The sequence below is a fragment of the Acyrthosiphon pisum genome, chromosome A3 (genome assembly GCF_005508785.2).
Source record: "Acyrthosiphon pisum isolate AL4f chromosome A3, pea_aphid_22Mar2018_4r6ur, whole genome shotgun sequence".
Classification (NCBI taxonomy): domain Eukaryota; kingdom Metazoa; phylum Arthropoda; class Insecta; order Hemiptera; family Aphididae; genus Acyrthosiphon; species Acyrthosiphon pisum.
Genome location: NC_042496.1, coordinates 3364571 through 3384536, shown reverse-complemented (window position 1 = coordinate 3384536; position 19966 = coordinate 3364571). Strand labels below are relative to the sequence as shown.

Below are 19966 nucleotides of genomic sequence, written 5' to 3'. Positions count from 1 at the left end.
TCCTTTGGACGACCGTGGCTACACAAACAAAAATAAAACAACTAGCCCAGGGTCTTACTATGTACATGCCACAGCGTATTAACAAAGGGTTGTATAATACGACCAGTGAGCCAGTGGCAGGCATCATTGTTACTAATAAAATATTATATTATATTCCACCAAAAATTTAAAACTTAAATAGGTACCATTTAGAACTGTATTATTATAGACCATAGACATATCATAATTAATTAAATAATAAAGTTTAAACGCCTATGGTATTATCAATTATTATCAAAATTATTAATCATAAACTGTCATAAATTCATAACTAAACCAAAACATATTATTAAAATAAACAGCTGTACTTCATTTTGGCTTTAAACATGATAATAATATGACATCTTTAATTTAAAACAATGAATTTAATTGAGGCATCGGAAATGCATACAATTGCGATTATGTATTTTTGATGCAACCTGCTTGGTCGATTGTGGCTACCCCACTGTCACAACACACAGTAAGACTCTAGGGCCTTGGTCGTCGAGGGGATTTTCCGATACGGTTTAATTTTCCCAATATTGACTACAACGGTATTACTACTATATATTACTATAAACCGATCGAATAAAAAACGATCACTAACAATATTACACAATTCGGTTGTACAAAATAAAATAATTAATAAAATAAATAGTATGAGTAGGTATAGTATATGAAGCGACAAAACGGCTCTGTAGACGGCAACGACTAAGAATATCGCGTCGGGCCATATACGCGAGACATGACAGAAAACGGAAAAGAGAATGTGAAAAATGAACGGAATGAGTACGGGATGATGGTGCTCATCGTTACGAGACAACAGTTGTTAGTTGAGTCTTCTCGGACCTCGGGGGCGGTGGTGGAGGAGGTCGCTTGTTGATCTTGTTGGTGGACCGGAGATGTTGAGCCGTAAGCTGTTGTGGTGGCGGTGGTGGTGGTGGCGAGGAACAAGTTGCCGGACCTGGGTGCTGCTTGGGGTATACATTCTCGTACAGGTTGTTGGGCCCGTAATGTTCGGCAACCCAGTTGCTGACATTGGCCTCACGGCTGTACGCGTTGTTGGTGCCGGCCGTGCCATTGTCGCTGAACTGCCCTTGGAGCCCGTGCGCCGGATCCCGGAACCCGAGCACTTCATGTGGGGTGGCCAACGTGTCGAGCTTGCACTTTTGCGCCACCTGCCACTTCTTGCAAACGACCCGGTGCAGGTCGGCCAGGAATGCTGTGCTGGGCGGCGACAGAAGTTTGGGCGGTGGGGGCGGCACCGCGTTTATCAACTCGTCGTCGTCGTCGTGGTCGACATCGCCGTCGTGGTCGACCAACAGTTCAGGGGGCGGGGGTGGCAACGACTCCAGACTGGGCGTCCGGCGGTGCTGCATGTGATGGTGGTACTGTTGTTGTTGGTGGTGCTGCTGCTGGTACTGTTGGTACTGCAGTTGCTGGTGGTGCTGGTACGGCTGCTGGTGGTGGTCGGCGAACTTGACCGATTTGACGGGTTTTTGTTGGTTGGCGGCCGCAGTGGCCGCGGCGAACGCTGTCGCCGCCGACGTCTCCGTTACGGAACAGGTGAGCTGACGCGTGGTGGCCGTCAGGGGCAGTTTGGGCGGCTTCCGCTTGATGGTGCCGCACGGCGGGTAATCCGACTCAAACGCCACGTCGCAACCGGACGACGAACCTCCAGAGTCCGACGACAGTCCGCTCTCGGTGTCGTCCAACATCATGGCGGCGGCGGTGGCGGCGACGTCATCATCGAGTCCCACGGACCCGCGTCCTGTCGTCCCGCGTACCATCGAACCGTCGCGGCGCAGGGACGTCCCGGACGACGAAGGCGGCGCGGGAGACATGGACGACGTTTGCGACGGGTCGCCGCCGTCCCCGCCGGCCAGCGCCGACTCGTAGTTGTCGAGCAGCTGCTGTCCGTACTTGACGATCCGTATGGCCGACATCCACTTTTGCAGCGTCCGCTCGTCCTCGGCGCACACGTACTTTATGTATTTGGTGGACTTGGGCTGCTGCAGACACGGGTGTTTGATCGCGAAACAGTGTTCGGTCGGTGCCTTGTACTTCTTCCGCCAGCCAACGCCGTAGTACACCTGGTTCACGTCGAACGTGGCCAGGCAAACGAGGTCCTTCGGCGACCGCGAAGTCTTGTCCTTGTAATAGTACAGCCCCGAAGCCCTGAGCACGCTGTGGTACTTCTTCCAGCCCTTCCTCGAGTCCGTTTTGATGTACAGCGGACCCTCGACGCTCGGAAGTCCACCGTTGCAAAAGTATTCCTGCAATGCAAAAAAAAAACGGGTCAGTAAAAATTGAGGGGTATCGTGGTTAGTGGTATGCCTGGTTACTTATATAATATGTCTATCGTATATAGGTTGGATCCAACGTGCGACTTACGGTCAAAAATACCGTAGGCGTAAAAATAATTGAAAAACTCGAAAACAACGTTTTTTTTTAAAACAATTCACAGCTCATATCAGATCACAATCCAGATTAGACGATGGGGTTAATTGATCGGTTTTACGTTGAATTATTATACAAATCGCTTAAAAAATAATATAAAGAACTTTTTTTTTACCACCCGTGGTAATTTCAATTTAATTTGAATGATAATTTTTTTTCTTCCATTCGAAAGGCAGTTATAACCGTTTTTCGGTAAAATATTATGGTTACGTTTTAAATGTGCAGTACTTACTTGTGCGAAGTTACTAGTCGCGTGGTTTAGCGACTGATTGCTGGTGTTGAACAACGACGGATTTTCGAATATCAACGTCCTCTCGGGCCGTTCGACGAACAATAAACGGTTCTTGGAATCTCTGGTCCACAGCATCAGATTGTCTACCAGCAGCTCGTGTTCTTCGTAAACGCGTTCTAAAAAAATAATGAAAAACGTGTGTAAAAAAAAAATTCATAAAAAACCTACAAATCTAACACGTGTTGCAAAAGTATGGAATCGGTTTTTTTTTTTTTTTTGTCAACGTACCCATGTGAAGGTCGGGCAGATGTTCGACGAGCCCCCAGCGCGGTCCGAGATTAATGTGATGTTTGTCGGCCAACAATCGCATCACGTAACTGCAACGCATACCCTCGTCGACCAGCAACGATTTCGCTCCACCGTCGTCGTTGAACACTTTGATGAACAGTTTCTTCACACTGGCCTCCTTCATTTTCTGTAGGGCCAGACGGATTTTCTCCGCTTTAGACGACTCCTGCGAGCGCAACAAACACGAATAACAATCATTATTGAAAAAAAAAAAAAAACGATTCAGCCGACGCGGCGCAATGCGCAGCAACGACGCACATTAATAATAATATAATATACATTGTAATTTATAATAATAATGACGGATAATATCGCGACTATAATACTACTGTATAATATTATTATAGTCGAATGACAGTCGTGGTTTACGATAGTGTTGTGCGATATGCTTGATACGCATTAATATCGTAACGACAGTAAAAAATAATATAAAAACGATTAAACGCGTACCATAACAATAATACATACTTTGTTTCCTGCAGAGTGATTGGTAGTGCCGCTCGAAGCTGAACTCTCGCTGCTCGACAACAACGATACGCAATCGGAAAACGCGGAATCATTGTCCGGACTGTCTGTCCTCACTAGAAAAATACGAATTATTTATTTGTTTTTGATTCATATTATATTATGTGCATGTGTATTGCGTATATAGACCTACGCGGTGGCGATCGGGAGGAACATTTTAAAAAGAAATAAGTGAAACCGGACTTACATCGCGATTTATCTACAATAGGGTATTCCCCCGATTTATACCATAGTACACGACATTTATCAGATTTGGGTAAAGTCCAGAGAATTGGGCTTACCACTCAGTCTTAAACGTATACACAGACCGAATGTCACGAATCGTCTTTTCGATTCATTACCATTTGAACCGTGGCCAAAAACGACACCACGATCGTTGGACCGGAGGAGTGATGGCGTAACAACCGCGGTATATTGGCCAGGTGCCTCTTTTCTGATATTGACCCTTCCCAGACGACGTATTATTATTGGAACGGTAACGGTATTGTGAGTTATAATAATAATAATAATAATAATAATAATAATAATAATGGGCTATGTGGGCACTGTCTAGCACTATATATATATATATATAGGTATTATTCGTATAATGTATATATACCGAGAGACGGGGAAAAAAAATTTGTAAAGAAAAGATTTTTGTGATTCGCCGCACAATCGGCAAACCCGAAAATATGTCTGCCGGCGTATTATAATAATAACGATAAGGGGTTGTCGTCGTTGTTGTCTGCGTATGAATAAATAATCGCGGTGAAACACAATATAACAGAATATAATATCCAAAACATATATATATATCATGACGTTTTTTACCTGTTCCCGTTTGATTTGAATTTGACAGCATCCTGTTTATTGAATTGTAATCTATGATAAACAATTGAATGTCATGTTATTATTGTCATCTATATTTTCGCATTATTTCACATTTATCATTATACGATAACGCGAAACGGACGACGAAAACCTTAGGGCGATTTACGTACCGATTTTTTCCGAATCCAACAGACTGTTGGTGCTCTGGTATTGGGATTCTAACGCGCACAACTCTCCCAACACGGCGTCTAAGTCTACGTCTTGAGTATCTGAAAAAAAAAATCCAAACCAATACTATTAGTAACCGCAGTTTTGTATGTCATAGTACTATTAATATACGGCGAGTGGTGACGACGAGCCGTGTCCGACCGCGGCTTCTTCGGTATGTATAAAAATTTCACCGACTCACCTTCCAAATTCGCCATCGAGAATCTATAAGAATCCATCCGCTGACCAGCAATGTCCGTGGCGTTGGGAGCTTTCAAAATGACATTGTCGATCGGCTTGGACGGGCTCTTGTCCAAACTCTACAAAACAATAAAACAGACGAAAATGTTGATAATATGATGATGATGGAAAATAAAACGGAGGTATAAGTACGTAATCGAACAAATAATATTCTAAACGCAGCGAGGTACGCGTGTGCGGTACGTCTTCGATTTGTGCGCACACACGAGGAGCCACCTGCATGTAAGTCGAGGGGTGGCTACGACCCTCGGACGTTTTTGGTTTTCACGTTATACATAATATATATTGTTACTATTATACAATCTAGTTCGTGTTCGTGCGACGTCAAAACTTCTTTACAAACGCGACTGCTCCCCCTCGCGGCCGGAGAACGACGAATCCGCCCCCCAGGTCCGCATTACGTTTTACGAAAATCCTACCTACGACGAGCGCACACGCGGTTGAAATACCTACGACGTTTTTCAATTATTTTTCCGATACGGCCGACGGTTGTTATTACTATATTATCCTCGACCGTCCGTTGCGTACCGCCGCTCGTGCACGCAAATCTCGTTTGGTTTTAAAATAAAATATTATAATCTGTCTCCACTATAACAACACAATAATAATACACTATGCTATAACCATGCGCGTAGACACGTTTCAATATTATTACTATTTCCACGCGCACAAGTTATGTACGTTTTTAACGACCGACGCGCGACTGCGAGGCGGTAGCGCTTACGCGTTTATTTTGTGAGCGGCGCTAGTTTAAAAATTATAATAATTCTCAAACACATAATATATTATGACACGCAGTTAAAAAACTGCACAGTGCACGTCATATTAAAATAATATATCGGTCACGCGATTTTTTGATTAATTTATATCGTCATTGGGCCTGCCGGTTGATAATGACGACGACGACGAGCGGAGGCGCTAAACGGACGAGCCGCGTTGTTGTATAAGCATCGGACGACGGTCCCTGAACAACGCGTTAAATATAAAAATTATTAAAAAAAAAAAAAAACGTTTAATATAACGCAACTCCGCATACACGTAATATGCGGTGCGCAGCGTAGACGCCGCATAGGTCGTTTTAATACAAAAAAATATAAAAAAAAACATTATGTTTTCAATTAAAAACGAAACAATGATCCCCGCACATAACGCATTGTGTTAGGTCAACTGTCTCGATTATTATTATGCGCGTTTTTCAAGACTCCGAAGCCTATATTGTATGATATTTTAAACGCGCCATTGTTCTTCGCGTTCCTCTGTAATAATAATAATAATAATATATTCCGATGATTACTATTACTATCGTACGCGATGCATAATAATCAGTAAAAAGCCGGCCTCGTCCATTAAAAAAAACCACCCAATATTCGACTAATTAGTTCGTGCGCGTATTATATAATTATATTACATGGATATTGCTATCGAAATACCGGCAGTCGATTCACATTAATAATATAAAATGTCATAATGCCTATGGACGGGACGATTGCGTCGTTTTTTTTTTGACCGATTTGCGTTCGACAATAATCTGAGCACCGAAAACCAAACAGTTCGATTGGCGGCGGCGCGCAGGAATTTTTTACAGAAATTTGAAAACATCTAACGACGGCCGCGGTTAATATTGTCAGCCGCCATCGTTGTATACTTATTTTTAACTCAAATCTAATTATAAAAATATTATTTTTATTAAATAAAACATTTAAATTAATTTTTGTGATTAGTCTTGGATTTTTCTATGAGCTGTGTATACGGAATTTACGTTATTTACTACGGTGATGGTCGTTATACAATAGGTGTATTTGTATTTATAATTAGATGCTCATCCGTCATCGACATACATAATAATATCTTCAGACTTCAGCATTAAATTCCGACCTCCCTCGAAATCATTTCTGCGGAAATCACTCTCTTTCATGACCACTCCCACTCAAAACTCTCGCATAAAGCCGCAATCAGCCTATATGCACGGAATGCTTCGGTATGCTCTCATTCTATTGATTTAAATTTATATCCAGCTCAACTTCTAGCAAGGTTGTTGATTTAGTTTAATAATAATATGTTCCATCGGTACGTATAATAATATTATGTTTCATTGAACATTCTTTTAATCTTATCAATGTTTTGATAAGTATCTGATATCTCTTTACTTACATATTATCATTTACAAATTCCACGTTCAATCGTATAGGTAAATAATAACAATATAGACCCGGCGCGAGATTCATAAGAGGAAATAAGTTATATTGTATAGGTAAGAGTTGGATTCTCGTCCAATATGATATCATTGCATTTTCATTCGAATAATATATAATATTATATTAACCTACAATACGCATTCAGTAATACGGAACCACCAAGCTACTATACAATAATTTTGTACGTGCTATAGTGTCGTATAGTATACGACAACAACAGCAAAAATAATAATAATAATGTAATTGTCACAACTATAATTATTATTTAAAAACACCGGAGAGCACGCAATAGGCGTGGTGCCCACCATCCATATATGTGTAGGCACTACGCAGTATTATTATCATCATCGTTTGCTATTGAAACGTATTTAAACGAAAAGGAAAAGAGTGACGTACGTTACGTGCTCACTTTTCTCGTACCTATTATGTGCCGTGGCCGCAAAACAGCAACAGGTAATCATAATAATCATGATGACAGTAATAACACAACACTATACGACGATATCGTGATGTAAAGTTATACGCGGCGAGACGATTTTTCCGACAAGACTCGAAGAGGAAAACCGCGTAGATGATCGATAATTCAACGATTTATCGGCCCTAAGTGGCGTTCAAGGTACTTACGGTGGGCTCGATCGCGGTCAGTGGCGTTTCCGAGCGATCAGTCGTCTTGTGCACGTCGACGATGACCCTGCTAGTGTGAAGGATCGTCTGTGGCACAATTTCGCTGTTATCAATGACTCGTCGTTCGTCTGGCAACGTGAAAACGCGTTCGTTTGGTCGCGGCAAGGGCGGCGGGATCAATCGTTGGTTTGCGGGCGGCAAGGGCGGCGTGAAGACGTGTTCGCCCGGCAACGGCATGCGCTGCCTCTGGGCGATCATCTGAGCGACGTTCCTCCGGGTGGTGGAAAAACTGGAGGCTCTGCGCACGGCCACCGAATAGCACGGGGGCGGCGGCCGGAAGCTGCTGCGACGCCTTATCGGCGACGGCGGTGACGGCGGCGACCGGTGCACGCCGGAAAAGCTGACGGTCCGCTTGACGGGCGCGCGCCGGCGCACCGAACTCGCCGCGCTCGACAGCCTCGTCTTCAGTATCGGCTTGTAGCCGAACGTCAGGTTGCCGTAGATGTGATAGTCGCCTTCGTCGGAGTACGACGACGACGACGAACACTGGCCGCGTCCGACCGCCGTGACGGCGGCCCGGGTCTTGTTGCCCACGGTCCCAAAGCCGTAGCTGCCGTCCTCGTCGCTGTCGCTGTGCTGCTGCTGGCTCCGGCCGCAAGCGTACCGGGTCTTGCACGAAAACATGACGACGGTGATGGGTCTTCCGCGGACGTCGGTCGAGAACTGATTCCGGGTCCCGGGATGGGTGGCCGGTCGTCGGATCGCGACGACCGGGTGTCCCGGGCACCGGAGCAGCTGCTGCCGCGCGCTATACGGTCGGGTCCGCCAGGTGCAATCTCGAAGAGGCCGCGCGCGCTTGTGCGTGTGTGCGCGCACAACACATGTCCCGCCCGTGTCTCTCCGCGGCAACACAATGTAGGTACCCGGCCGCGGCGCGACAGAGAGACACGCCGCCGAGATCCAGAGATCCAGCAGCGGCAGCGATCCGGGCAGAGAGCGAGAGAGCGAGACCGTGGTACAGACGACCGATGATCGGCGGCAGATGTTCTCGCAGCAGCATAATAATAATATTCGAAATCCGATTCTCGGCCGACACCGAAACTCGTTTACGTCGCGTTGTTTGTGTACGCGTGTGCACCTCTATATAATAATACCTATGCTGTGTATATACGTTTTTTAATATATATATATAATATATTACATATATACACTACCATTATTATTATATAGTTTACGCGCGCCGGTACCTGCGGTTTTTTTTTCACTGAATTATCATCGTCTTCGTCGTCGTACCCGACATTATTCGCCCTCCTGGGCTTGTCGCACACACACACACACCCGCACGGATTTCGATATAAACAACAAATCTGGAAAAGTGTGTGTGTGTGTTTTTTTTTTTTTTGTTGATTATTTTTGCGATTCGGCGTCGCCATATGGCGGGCCAGACGGCGGCGGCGGCTATAATATATTATTATTTTTTTACGTTTTCAAAACGCCGAGATAGGTACACGAGAATTAATAAGACTCGTGTACGCAGGCGCCATCGCTTGCCGCCGCCGCCGATGTTAAACGTCGGACACCGCAACGCAATGATAACGCGGAGGACGACCGCCTGTTGCCACACACGATAAACCAGTTGACTTTTAACTCGCACACGCTATATTGTGTGTGATTTGTGCGACCGTGCGCACATAACAATAATAAATAATGTGTGTACACTGCACACGGCACGCGGCGACGGCGTATGATAAATGTTATCATTATTGTTATTATGGAGCTGGTATAGAGCTGGTAAGCTGGTATGTGCGGGGACTCGCGTGTCGACGATGACTTTCCGAGATAGGGCGGCGAAAACGCTGCAATCGTACGGTGCACAACAAAAACAATAATATTATAAGATAATAATATAATATTGCGTGGACACTCGGTGGGGCGTAAGGGAATGTCGCAGTCCATGTTGAGGTCGATTTAAAAGATAATTATAAGCAAAGCGCGTGCGAAACAGGAAAACCGCGGCGGTCATCGATAAATAACTGCTACAGCAGCCGATAACCACTCTATTTACGCACACAATGTGACACCTATACAATATAATATCATCATACCCATACATTGTAGGTATTATATTATATAATGGACACGGTCACGCGAATGAGATAAGAGGAAATACGTCAAGTTTGCTCTTTTAGACGACGCGTGTGCAGTGGCCTTGATTTTCCTGATTAAACTGTTCATATTGAAAAGTTTAGAATTATCAGTTATTATCAAAAAATTATGTCAAACTACATATTGGCACAAAAAAAAAAAAAATGAAAAAAAATGAAGAAATTTGGTAAGAGTAAAAATGAAACCCAAAATGTATTACTACTATAAATGGAATCGCAAATGAATAATGTAGATAATCCGTATAGTAAAGGTCTGATGATCTACCTTTATCGATAGAGGAAACGTGAAAAACAATACTGTCTCAAGTCTATTACTGGGTATAGAAAAGCGGCGTCCAAGTGTTCTAGATAATGATGCTTATTTCAAAACCGGAATACTTGACGGTTGTCTGTATTTGTTCCTCTATATCGAAGGCCAGCTTGGAGTTATGAAAGATTGTATCGAAAATATTGATACCTAATGCCGAGAGAATCACACGAGTATCCTAAAATAAAACGGCCCTTTTCGGTGTAAAGCAGTAAAACGTAAAACAAACCAATCATAGACAGCCGAAATAAAGTAAACGAAACCGAACAAAACGGAGGATAACGATAATTCAAAGACGAAAAAAAGAACACATGTCTTTAAAAAAATGTAATTACGGACATGGTTATGGCCATTAGGAGTTACTATCGCGGCTTAAATTGACCAAAAACAACTTAAATGAGATCAGAAACAAATAAACAACGAACCGACTAGACAAATTCAAAGTCGTTACACCAACTTAAAAAATCTAGATTTTAGATATCATCAAGACTAGATACTGAAGACACTGGGCACAATCGAAGATATTTCGATTGTGTTGTATTTGTATGCACAAACGTAGAGTATGTGTTTTCAAATAGACTTTTCTAATGATGTAAATGCAACCGTCGATTCCGATTTGAATGTCACATCATTCAACAAATTTAAAACCATTCAATCGACAACGATAGTAATAGTGACTCAAAAAACGAGTGTGTATCGAAATTATAGCGATCAATTGAAAATAAAATCAGTTAAAATCACTGTTTTGGTATTATCGATCAGTCTTATACTATAAGAGATCTAATAACCGTTAGAGGGTTGAGTATAATTTCAGCAGAACCAAAAGTTTTTATTTCCATTCGATAACAAATCACTGGGCCTTGATTTATTGTTGTCGATATGCCGATGAAAAAAGTATTCGAGTTGTATTAATTAATTAAGTTAAATGAATAATGATGATGATGTTTTAAAATTATTCGCTTCTGGAGTCAGCCGTGCACATTTATAAAATATATTGTGTTTTGTGTCCAATTAATTAATTGTTTTAATATACCAAATGTTTTTACAAAGTTAATTATAAAATATTAAATGTGCCTACTGAAGGATGAAGAATAATATACTAATTGAATTTTTCATTGTTTACTTTTATGATTTTGTATTTTTTAATGGCGAGTATAAAACGAAGGACCTTTTTGTTTCGTTGGATTTTCCAAGACTTCTAAACTCTAGTTACGCTCATAAAGTGCAACTCCGCATTCGGTTTATTTTATCGTTTTTTTGTTCACTGTATTTTTGTATAATTATTACTAATTACCCTAATGTAAAAAATACTATAAGGTAATGCTGCTAAAGTTAAAAAGTTAAAAATAAACTAATTTGTATACAAATTGTTTAATATAGTAAGCTTATAATCATTAAACAACAATAGTAGTTCATTAGCACTGAGCAATATATTTATTAGTTTAGGTAGGTACTATACTAAAAGGTTAAGGCCAAAGAAATTTTAATAGTTTTTAAAACTCCGATTCTGTATAATTATCGTGTGTTGTGCACTGACGACTCGTCGCAACGGACATTTGGAACGGATTCAATACGACAATTTCCATCCTTTGAAACTCCTAAAGATATTATCATCGTAAATTTCAGTAAATAGCACTTATACTATTAAAACCCACGACAGCTACCACGAGACTAATATTAAATTTCATCAAAAGTACACTTATACAGTGTTTATATTATACAATTTAAAATAGTCTTAAACATGTTTCGTGGGACCTGCACGTCATATTAAGTACGTTTGAAATAAGGCGCTCATATTATGATTATTTATTTTTATTTCTAGAAACGCATAAACTTAATTGACATGTATAATGTATATATATATTTCTGGTACACATTATAAAATGACGATGATGGTTTTATGTCTCCGGTGGAATGCAAAATGCAGTATAGTCATTGACCATTGTCTCTACTCTATTCATTAGTGTAATATACTATAAATATATATATATTATATTTATCCAACATTAAAATGCGTATCATAACTTACGAAAATGTGTCGTATAGTTTTAAAAAGAAAAACACTTTTTCCGGAGCAGTAAAAGTGTGGTCTATATTTGTAATTCGCCATTGATATTTTCAACACGTAAAATTATATATAGACAGAGTTTCGTAAAACGGCTGCAAACAAAAATATAATGTAAGCGTGCGAGTACGTTCGTTTCTTAACGTTAATCTTGGCCAAAGATTTTCGGAGTTTTCACTTTGTTTTTCGAATGTGATAGGAAATAGGATCAGTCACAAATTTAGAATAACACATATTATTCTACTCCACTATCCCTAGCAGTGTGCAGAGGTGAGCGAATCGAGTTGATATACATTTTTTATTCCAAGTACAATATTATTTTAACAAACCTTATTATAATAATAATCGTTAAAATCGAAACCAGTTATTAGGAAACCGTTAGGTACTTTCTACCCGTAATGTATATATAGATAATCAATAAATTCAATGTGCGGCAGTTAAACGGAGCTGAATTTTAATTGAATGTTTATAGAACACCACCACTAGACAATTTGATCAATCTTATTGACATATTTATGAATCGCCAAGTGCGTATCGAGTGCACAACACAATGTTGCGCCACTGCCGGTGCAGTACATTGTCGTGTTCATAATCAAAATGAAATAAAATTGCCGTAACACGTCTTACTGTTCGAGTCGGAGGGACGGACGACGTCTTAAACCATAAAACATACTTATGGGCTGTGTTTTGGGGTCTTTGTATACGACGCAAACACGAATTTATGTTTTTCAATACCAAGTTTGGTAATGTCACGCTGCGAACAATATTAGGTATAATATCATTGTGCAGCGGGCGATCTCGCATCCTCGGGATGTGCCACACATGTCTATATTATATTCGGCCAAAAAACGGCCGACAATATATTATGTCCGATAATGCGTAAAAGTATAACGTACACTAGCAGCATTGTTACACAATATATTGTGTAGTTTGTCGATGTTTACAAGAACAGAACAGAATATCATCAACGTCGAAAATCGAAAAGCCGAACCTTCATAATTCATATTATTATATAATATTGCGTAGCCTATGTAGGTATATAATTTTGATACGTACTTCCTCTGTACTGCGTACAATGTATATACATTGTATATACAATGTATGTACACATAATAAATTATTACTTATGATTTGTTTTCATCTTCAATAGCTGCAGTGTATTTCGTAACAAGTCATTTTAAGTACACATTCAAAAGAGTACTCGTATAATTTTTTTTTTAAATATAATATTAACTCTTATTGCATAATATTTGTTTAAAAAAAATATGTAGGTACCCATGTTTAATAAACTGTAAGGCATATAATTGCATATTTTGCTATTTTTAAATGGACATTTTAACGAAATTTTGGCCGTTTCCGTTTAATAATATCAGACCACTTATAATATTACATATACAAATTGTAAACACTACCTATATTACGAACGCGTTTCCAAATAAAACCAAGTCATAAATTATTATAACTTATACAGTATTATAATTTACTGTTTATATTATTATCACGCGATGGACGAAAATCAAATACAGCTGAGCCTGCAGCTCGGGTTTCGCCGAACAGATTTAACATGTCCTGCAGCTTCGATTTTTTTTCTAACCACCGTCGCCTCACCGACTTAATCGACCCCGGGTGTTATATTATATTATATTTTACACACACGACACACGGTAAGTGAAGTATAAATCATGTACATCATATACCGTCGCAGAACACCTGGCCAGGTGCAGACGCGCGCATACGGCTCATCACCGTGCAGCGTCGTACTTACAACACGCGCCACCTGCCCCGAAGACCCGGACACGTGCAGTGCACACGTCGGAGCGGGGCAACGATAGGTTTGCAGCTGCCGCTGCCGTAATAAGGGCGCATGCCATCTGTTGACGGTACATATACTTATGGGTCTTACCTATAGATGATAATAATATATACGTACTATGTTATAAATACCTATATACGCGGCACTTTAAGTCGTCCTTGACGATCGAAATCCCGACAACACCGTGACGGACTTGTTGATCACGGGTGAGAGAGATATTGAGAGATGGAGAGAGAGAGAGAGAAATACGTCGAGCAGCTTGTACACTACATATAGGTATAATATGATATTGTTGTTGTTGTTGTTGCGGATGCTGTTATTCGGACCAGACCCGTGCCAGATTCAATCTGCAGGAGCAAACCAATTTAGGGGGTGGGGGAAGAATAGAAAAAGTAACAAAAATAACATCATGCGATGGCAATCTTTTATTTTATTTTTACGTATTATAAAATATAATTTTTTTTCATTTATAACCGAGAACTGAACGATAACATTTTATAGTATTCATAATTTAATATAGTGTAGTACACGGACATAGTCTTAGCGCTTGAATTCTCTCCTCAGCCGTACACATTCCTATTCTGGTTAATGTAAAATAAATATTCGAAATACAAAAATATGCTAGCGGGATTAGGTCGGGGGAGAGGAATACTATATATACCTGGCCCGGAACAGTGGAACGTTTTCGACTAAACAAATAACATTAAACGAGTCTAGCGAATTTTAATTTTTTGGCCTATCTCTATAGGATCAAACTTCAATCGTCATCAATACCTATATAGTATTATATTAACGAGCTGGGCTACTAATCTCGTATCTCTGTTTTCTTTCCATGCTAGGAGACGACTTTTTAGCTACTCCAACCGTTTAATCTTTCGCCTGATCCGTCTATTTTAAACTAAAAGTCTAAAATCCACAACCTCATTTTAAAACCATGCGCCTTGACTCACGAGTAATCATAATCGGTCTTTCAAATGTTGATACATATATAATTTTTTATGAAGCACTGCTGTTGTATTCGAAGCGATTATAATTGCCCGGTTTTTTAGATATTTCTCGTGTATTGGGCACTATAACAATACGTTTTAACAACACAGAACAAATATTATAATAATAATATGATATACCTACGTATAGATTTAGGTCACGCGTGCGGTTGGAATCTCCACGAAAACATTTGATTTGATTATTTTATACAGACTGCGGTTTTCGTAAAACGTGTATATATAAACGAGATCCCAGTGTAATATAATATTATTTCCGTTTAATAAGGCGTCTTCTGGGACTGGATAGGGTTGCTTGCTGCTGCAGACTATGCAGTACTGTATATATAGCCGCAACCGTGGTCGCGTCACGCCCAAACCGTAAAACGTAATGAAATACATTTTGTTTTAAAAAAACACCGTTCACATTTTATAACATTTCGATACATCAATTTTAGTCACGCCTCGGAAAGCACCCAATCTACACGCTATAACACCATTATAAAGCAATAATAATAATAATAATAATATGAATCAATCGGTAATTATATTATATTATATATAGATTATTTTTATAGATTTTAGATCGACGAGAAGGTGATTGGTTTTACAACGATGTATCTTATTTCTCTCGGTTTATTGTGTTTATATTATATTGTATATATAAATTTTTCCCAGGATATGGAATGAGAACCTCGCAACAGTTGAATATGTAGCGTGCAACTTATGACGGTAATGCTTTTAAGATATAATATATTTTATTTTCACAGTAGTAGTTTTCCCAAGTTTAGTTCCAAGCAGGAGAAATGTTAAGTTGCGCAAGATTAATGAACTGTATACGGCCCATATGTTTTAAATATTATAACTTTAAAATTTGAATACAAAGTTACCCATAACTCATGAGCTATAAGAGCATATATTATACTACTAAATTTAATAATATATATTAGCATACACGATATTATAAAAGTTTCCAATTACCAAAACAATAAACATAGTTCCGCTCAGAATAATTTTAGAATGCAATGATTTATCATCCCTTTCAAATGTATATACCTACTTTAAGTATTATTCAGACTACCTAGATCGATCGAGAATTTACCGGACTACAATATGCATTATACAGAGTGGTTCGCCAAGCATGCCCTTATTTAATTTCAAAATGAATTTATTATAATTCTATTTTTTGGAATTTTTAAATATAGGCACTTTAAGACCATATTTTTTAATTCTTCATATTTTATGTAGGTGCTATGCTAAAAAAGTGTTCTTCTCCACGTGACGATACAAACTTCTGTTTTTCAAATGAAAACCTTCCACCCCCTTTTTTACTCTAAATTATTCGGTAGATCATTTTATTGAAATTTTTATATATAGGTACTTGTACTTCATTAAAAAATTCACACGAGTTTTTCAGTTACTAAAATATTTATACTAAAGTTGATAGTCTTTAAAAATAAAAAATATTTGTAATATTGGATCTAGTATTTATTATACTTGAACCATTTATACAATGTTACGTCAAAAGATTTTCTGAAAATATATCCACAAAATTATTTACAGTAAAAAGGGGGGTTCTCATTTGAAAAACTGAAGTGTATCATCGCCACAAGACACTCCTCAGTCCTCGAGTATAGTACCTACAACAAAATTCAATTTGAAAATGTGGTCTTTATAATACATATTTAAAAATTCCACAAAAATCAGAATTTAAACGAATTCATTGTTAAAGAAAAATCGTGAGTGACAATGCTTGGTAAACAATCCTGTTTATATATTATCCCGAGTGGTTTCATTATTTATTATAATTTAATAAAACCCAACGTACCGTTTGGGAGCAATGCGCAAAAATTAACAAACGCCTAGATCTATTTACATTGCTGAATACAGAATACTGAATAACACATTAATCAGTATATACACAAACAATAACTGCGTATGTATTTATTATAATTTTTATATTTACCGAAGCTAACGAGTCCAATTCACCGAGCCAAACGTCCAACAATCGTTCTGGGTCTTCTTCTTCGTCCGAGTCGCCACAGTAATTGGAGTCCGCTGGACAATCGACGTCGTAATTGCCCTCATATGGTCTCATTACAGCTGTAATGGTAAACATCGTTTTACTTCAATCAAGTAAGCACAAAGCGTATAAAGGGTGATAAGCGACTAACGGTAAATGGACAACTATTGGATTTTCAACGGGAACAAAACAGCATACCTACAGTATACCTAGTAAATTACCCATACATAATCTGCTCACTATTATTTTTACAAAGCTAAAAGTGTTGCAAATTATAAGAGACTAATTTAAAAAAGACATGTTAAATTGCTGAAAGTATAAAATTTTAGGTTTTTTGATTGCAAATTATTCACAAATTCTTTTTATATATTAAGTATTTAATAATATTTTTTATACAGTCTAATTAAATTATTCACAAATTTTTTTTATATATTAAGTATTTAATAATATTTTTTATACAGTCTAATTAATAAAAAACGTATATTGTTCAGTATACTTATAACTAAAAATTATTTAATTATTTGAAGTATTCATAATTTATTTATTTTGTTAGAATAAGGGTCACATTTTTTTTTAATTTGTGCCTCCCGCTTATTAGGTCCTTACAAATATACGAAAATCTTGTTTGATTATAAGACTTAACGGCACCGTTCTAAAATTATATCTACCATATACTATATGGGTCAAATTAGGGACCTAAAGGTTATCTTTTCCCGAAACGTAACACTCGAACACTGTGATTATCATTTAAAAAACATAAGTTAATACCCCTATACCACGTAACATAATTATGTGTAATTTTAAAAATATTCTCAAATATACGTTTGAAGGTACTTAAAACAAAATTCAAAAATATATATTAAGGAATTAGAAAAAATACCGTTTCCAAACTTTTTGAACACACTGTATATCATGGTTATCGTAATAATCGGTTGATATATACATAATGTACGCCGTACTTTGCACAGAAGATAATATTGACTGGCAAAGACATCACGTGCTCGTTAAAACACCAAAACTTATTTGAAAACAACAATAAGGGCAACGTAAATTATACGAATAATATTATTTAACTTTACCACCGCGAGTGTTATTTTAATTTTATTGCTCCCCTTAACAGCTGACGTTACAGAATAACACTTGACCCTAATGGCCTAATGTAATATCTCTTGTTGAAATCACCCTCTAAATTGGACTGAATAATGAACCGTTCAAAACGATATTCCACGGGTTCCAAAAGTGCATGATATTTAAATTAACAATAAAATGTTTACTCTTTTACAATATTATTGTTAAAAGACACTATAATAAGACAACATTAAAAAACACGTATGGAAATTCGATACGTTATACAAAACATGTAAAATGTATCAACTAGATTTTGCGACGTCTGCTGCAAGGGAAGTGCCGGCCATAATATTATTATTCTGTCTAAAAGCCGAACTATACCGCTTAATATATGTACTCTCCTTCCGACAGCTGTGTGATTCAGTGTTTGTATACTGTGTACACACGTGAGTCATCCAATAATCAATATGATATTTGAAGACCGAAATCCGTGGACAGTAGGAAGAATTCACTATATATATAATAAGTATAACTATACAGTTTGTAAGCATCGCCTTCGTACGTAATTGTCACGTGACAAAATCGAGTGATTCCAACAATAATAAATAACAATATAGACGCATCAACCCAAAAATAGTAACACACCGGGTTCATATTATAATAGTAAGAGCTCTAGACTAGAGTTTAGACCCTAACACGACAATATTATTACGGAATTCGACGTTACGATGTTGTAGATGTGAATATTATGTCGGCGGACGAACCAAATATTATATTTTGATAATCAATCATCCAACGCCCTCTGGTGGTTTAATAATCCTCACCTGTCATCGACATGTGGGCTCATATTTTATCACGTCAACCAAGGCAAACACCCAAGGCCGAATTCACACTGTATTCACACACGTTACCGACACGTGGTCTGTGGGGACTGACAATTTTATTCTGTCAGAATTTATGGAAACGTAACACAACATCTCAAACATCTCGACATCTCTAGGAATCATTTCGAGCAGACAATTTACACGTCTGCTCGAAATTCGTCGGATAACACAGGTTTGTGATAACGGTTGTTTTGAAGAAATAAAAAACAGTTTACATTACATCTGATGGTATAATAATTTTACTATAAATTTTTACATTAATTTCAGCAAACAAATAATAAAAATGTCATTGTTTAATCTCTGAGAAAAAACAAAACAAACGACAATAATATAATTATATAAATAAACGAATAATATTATGATATACCTTATGAAATACTTTATGAAATAAACGCCGACATCTAAATAGTACATAATATTAATTATCAATATTTGTTTTAGAGTGAATAACTTCCGTTGAAAAATAAATATATGTGGCTGATGGAAATGTTTTGAGTGCAAACCAATATGGTACCGAAAAAGGTGCTTAAAATCAAACACTACAATAGACTAACTCTTCGAACAGCCAGCGGGACCCCTCCTTTATATAATATACTCGACTACAGCTGAGATAAGGACCACTGGCACCCTTTGCACACAGGATGTATCATGTGTCCCTACCATATATTCTGCTAGCCCTATTCGGTTGACGTCTATAAGTGTGTCTATACATGTGTACTAAGTATTTTATTACGATTCACTATAATAGACTAAAATAATAATACACATTATTGCCGTTATTATATTATTTCGTAAATACGATAATTATCTGTTTATTATTACATATTATTATCATTACTATTATTTACGTGGGCACACGATAATCTAGTTTAGTGGTTCGTAGTATATTTTCCATAGACCTTATTGGTATCAGTACTTTATATACCTAATGGCTAAATATATGTCCCTTTTCGTATTCATATAATGAATAATATT

The 19966-nt window shown here is 38.3% G+C and overlaps 1 protein-coding gene across 4 annotated transcripts in view; it reads right to left on the bottom strand.

Moving 5' to 3' along the window:
* Nucleotides 1–596: 596 nt before the first annotated feature.
* The window catches only part of LOC100169058 (amyloid beta A4 precursor protein-binding family B member 1-interacting protein), a 42308-nt gene continuing 22938 nt past the window's right edge, over nt 597–19966 (bottom strand). For 2 of the 4 annotated variants that reach the window (XM_003247016.4, XM_008188577.3), the window contains exons 2-9: nt 16983–17119; nt 4806–4923; nt 4567–4665; nt 4397–4447; nt 3527–3639; nt 2999–3224; nt 2711–2886; nt 597–2294 (exon numbers count right to left, since the gene is read on the bottom strand). In XM_003247016.4, coding sequence (XP_003247064.1) covers nt 831–2294; nt 2711–2886; nt 2999–3224; nt 3527–3639; nt 4397–4447; nt 4567–4665; nt 4806–4923; nt 16983–17114 — 2379 coding nt within the window. In that variant the 5' untranslated portion in view covers nt 17115–17119 and the 3' untranslated portion in view covers nt 597–830. Of the gene's footprint in view, nt 2295–2710; nt 2887–2998; nt 3225–3526; nt 3640–4396; nt 4448–4566; nt 4666–4805; nt 4924–7683; nt 8796–16982; nt 17122–19966 lie in introns of those variants that run through there. The other 2 variants (XM_016807491.2, XM_008188575.3) reach the window with 2 other exon arrangements.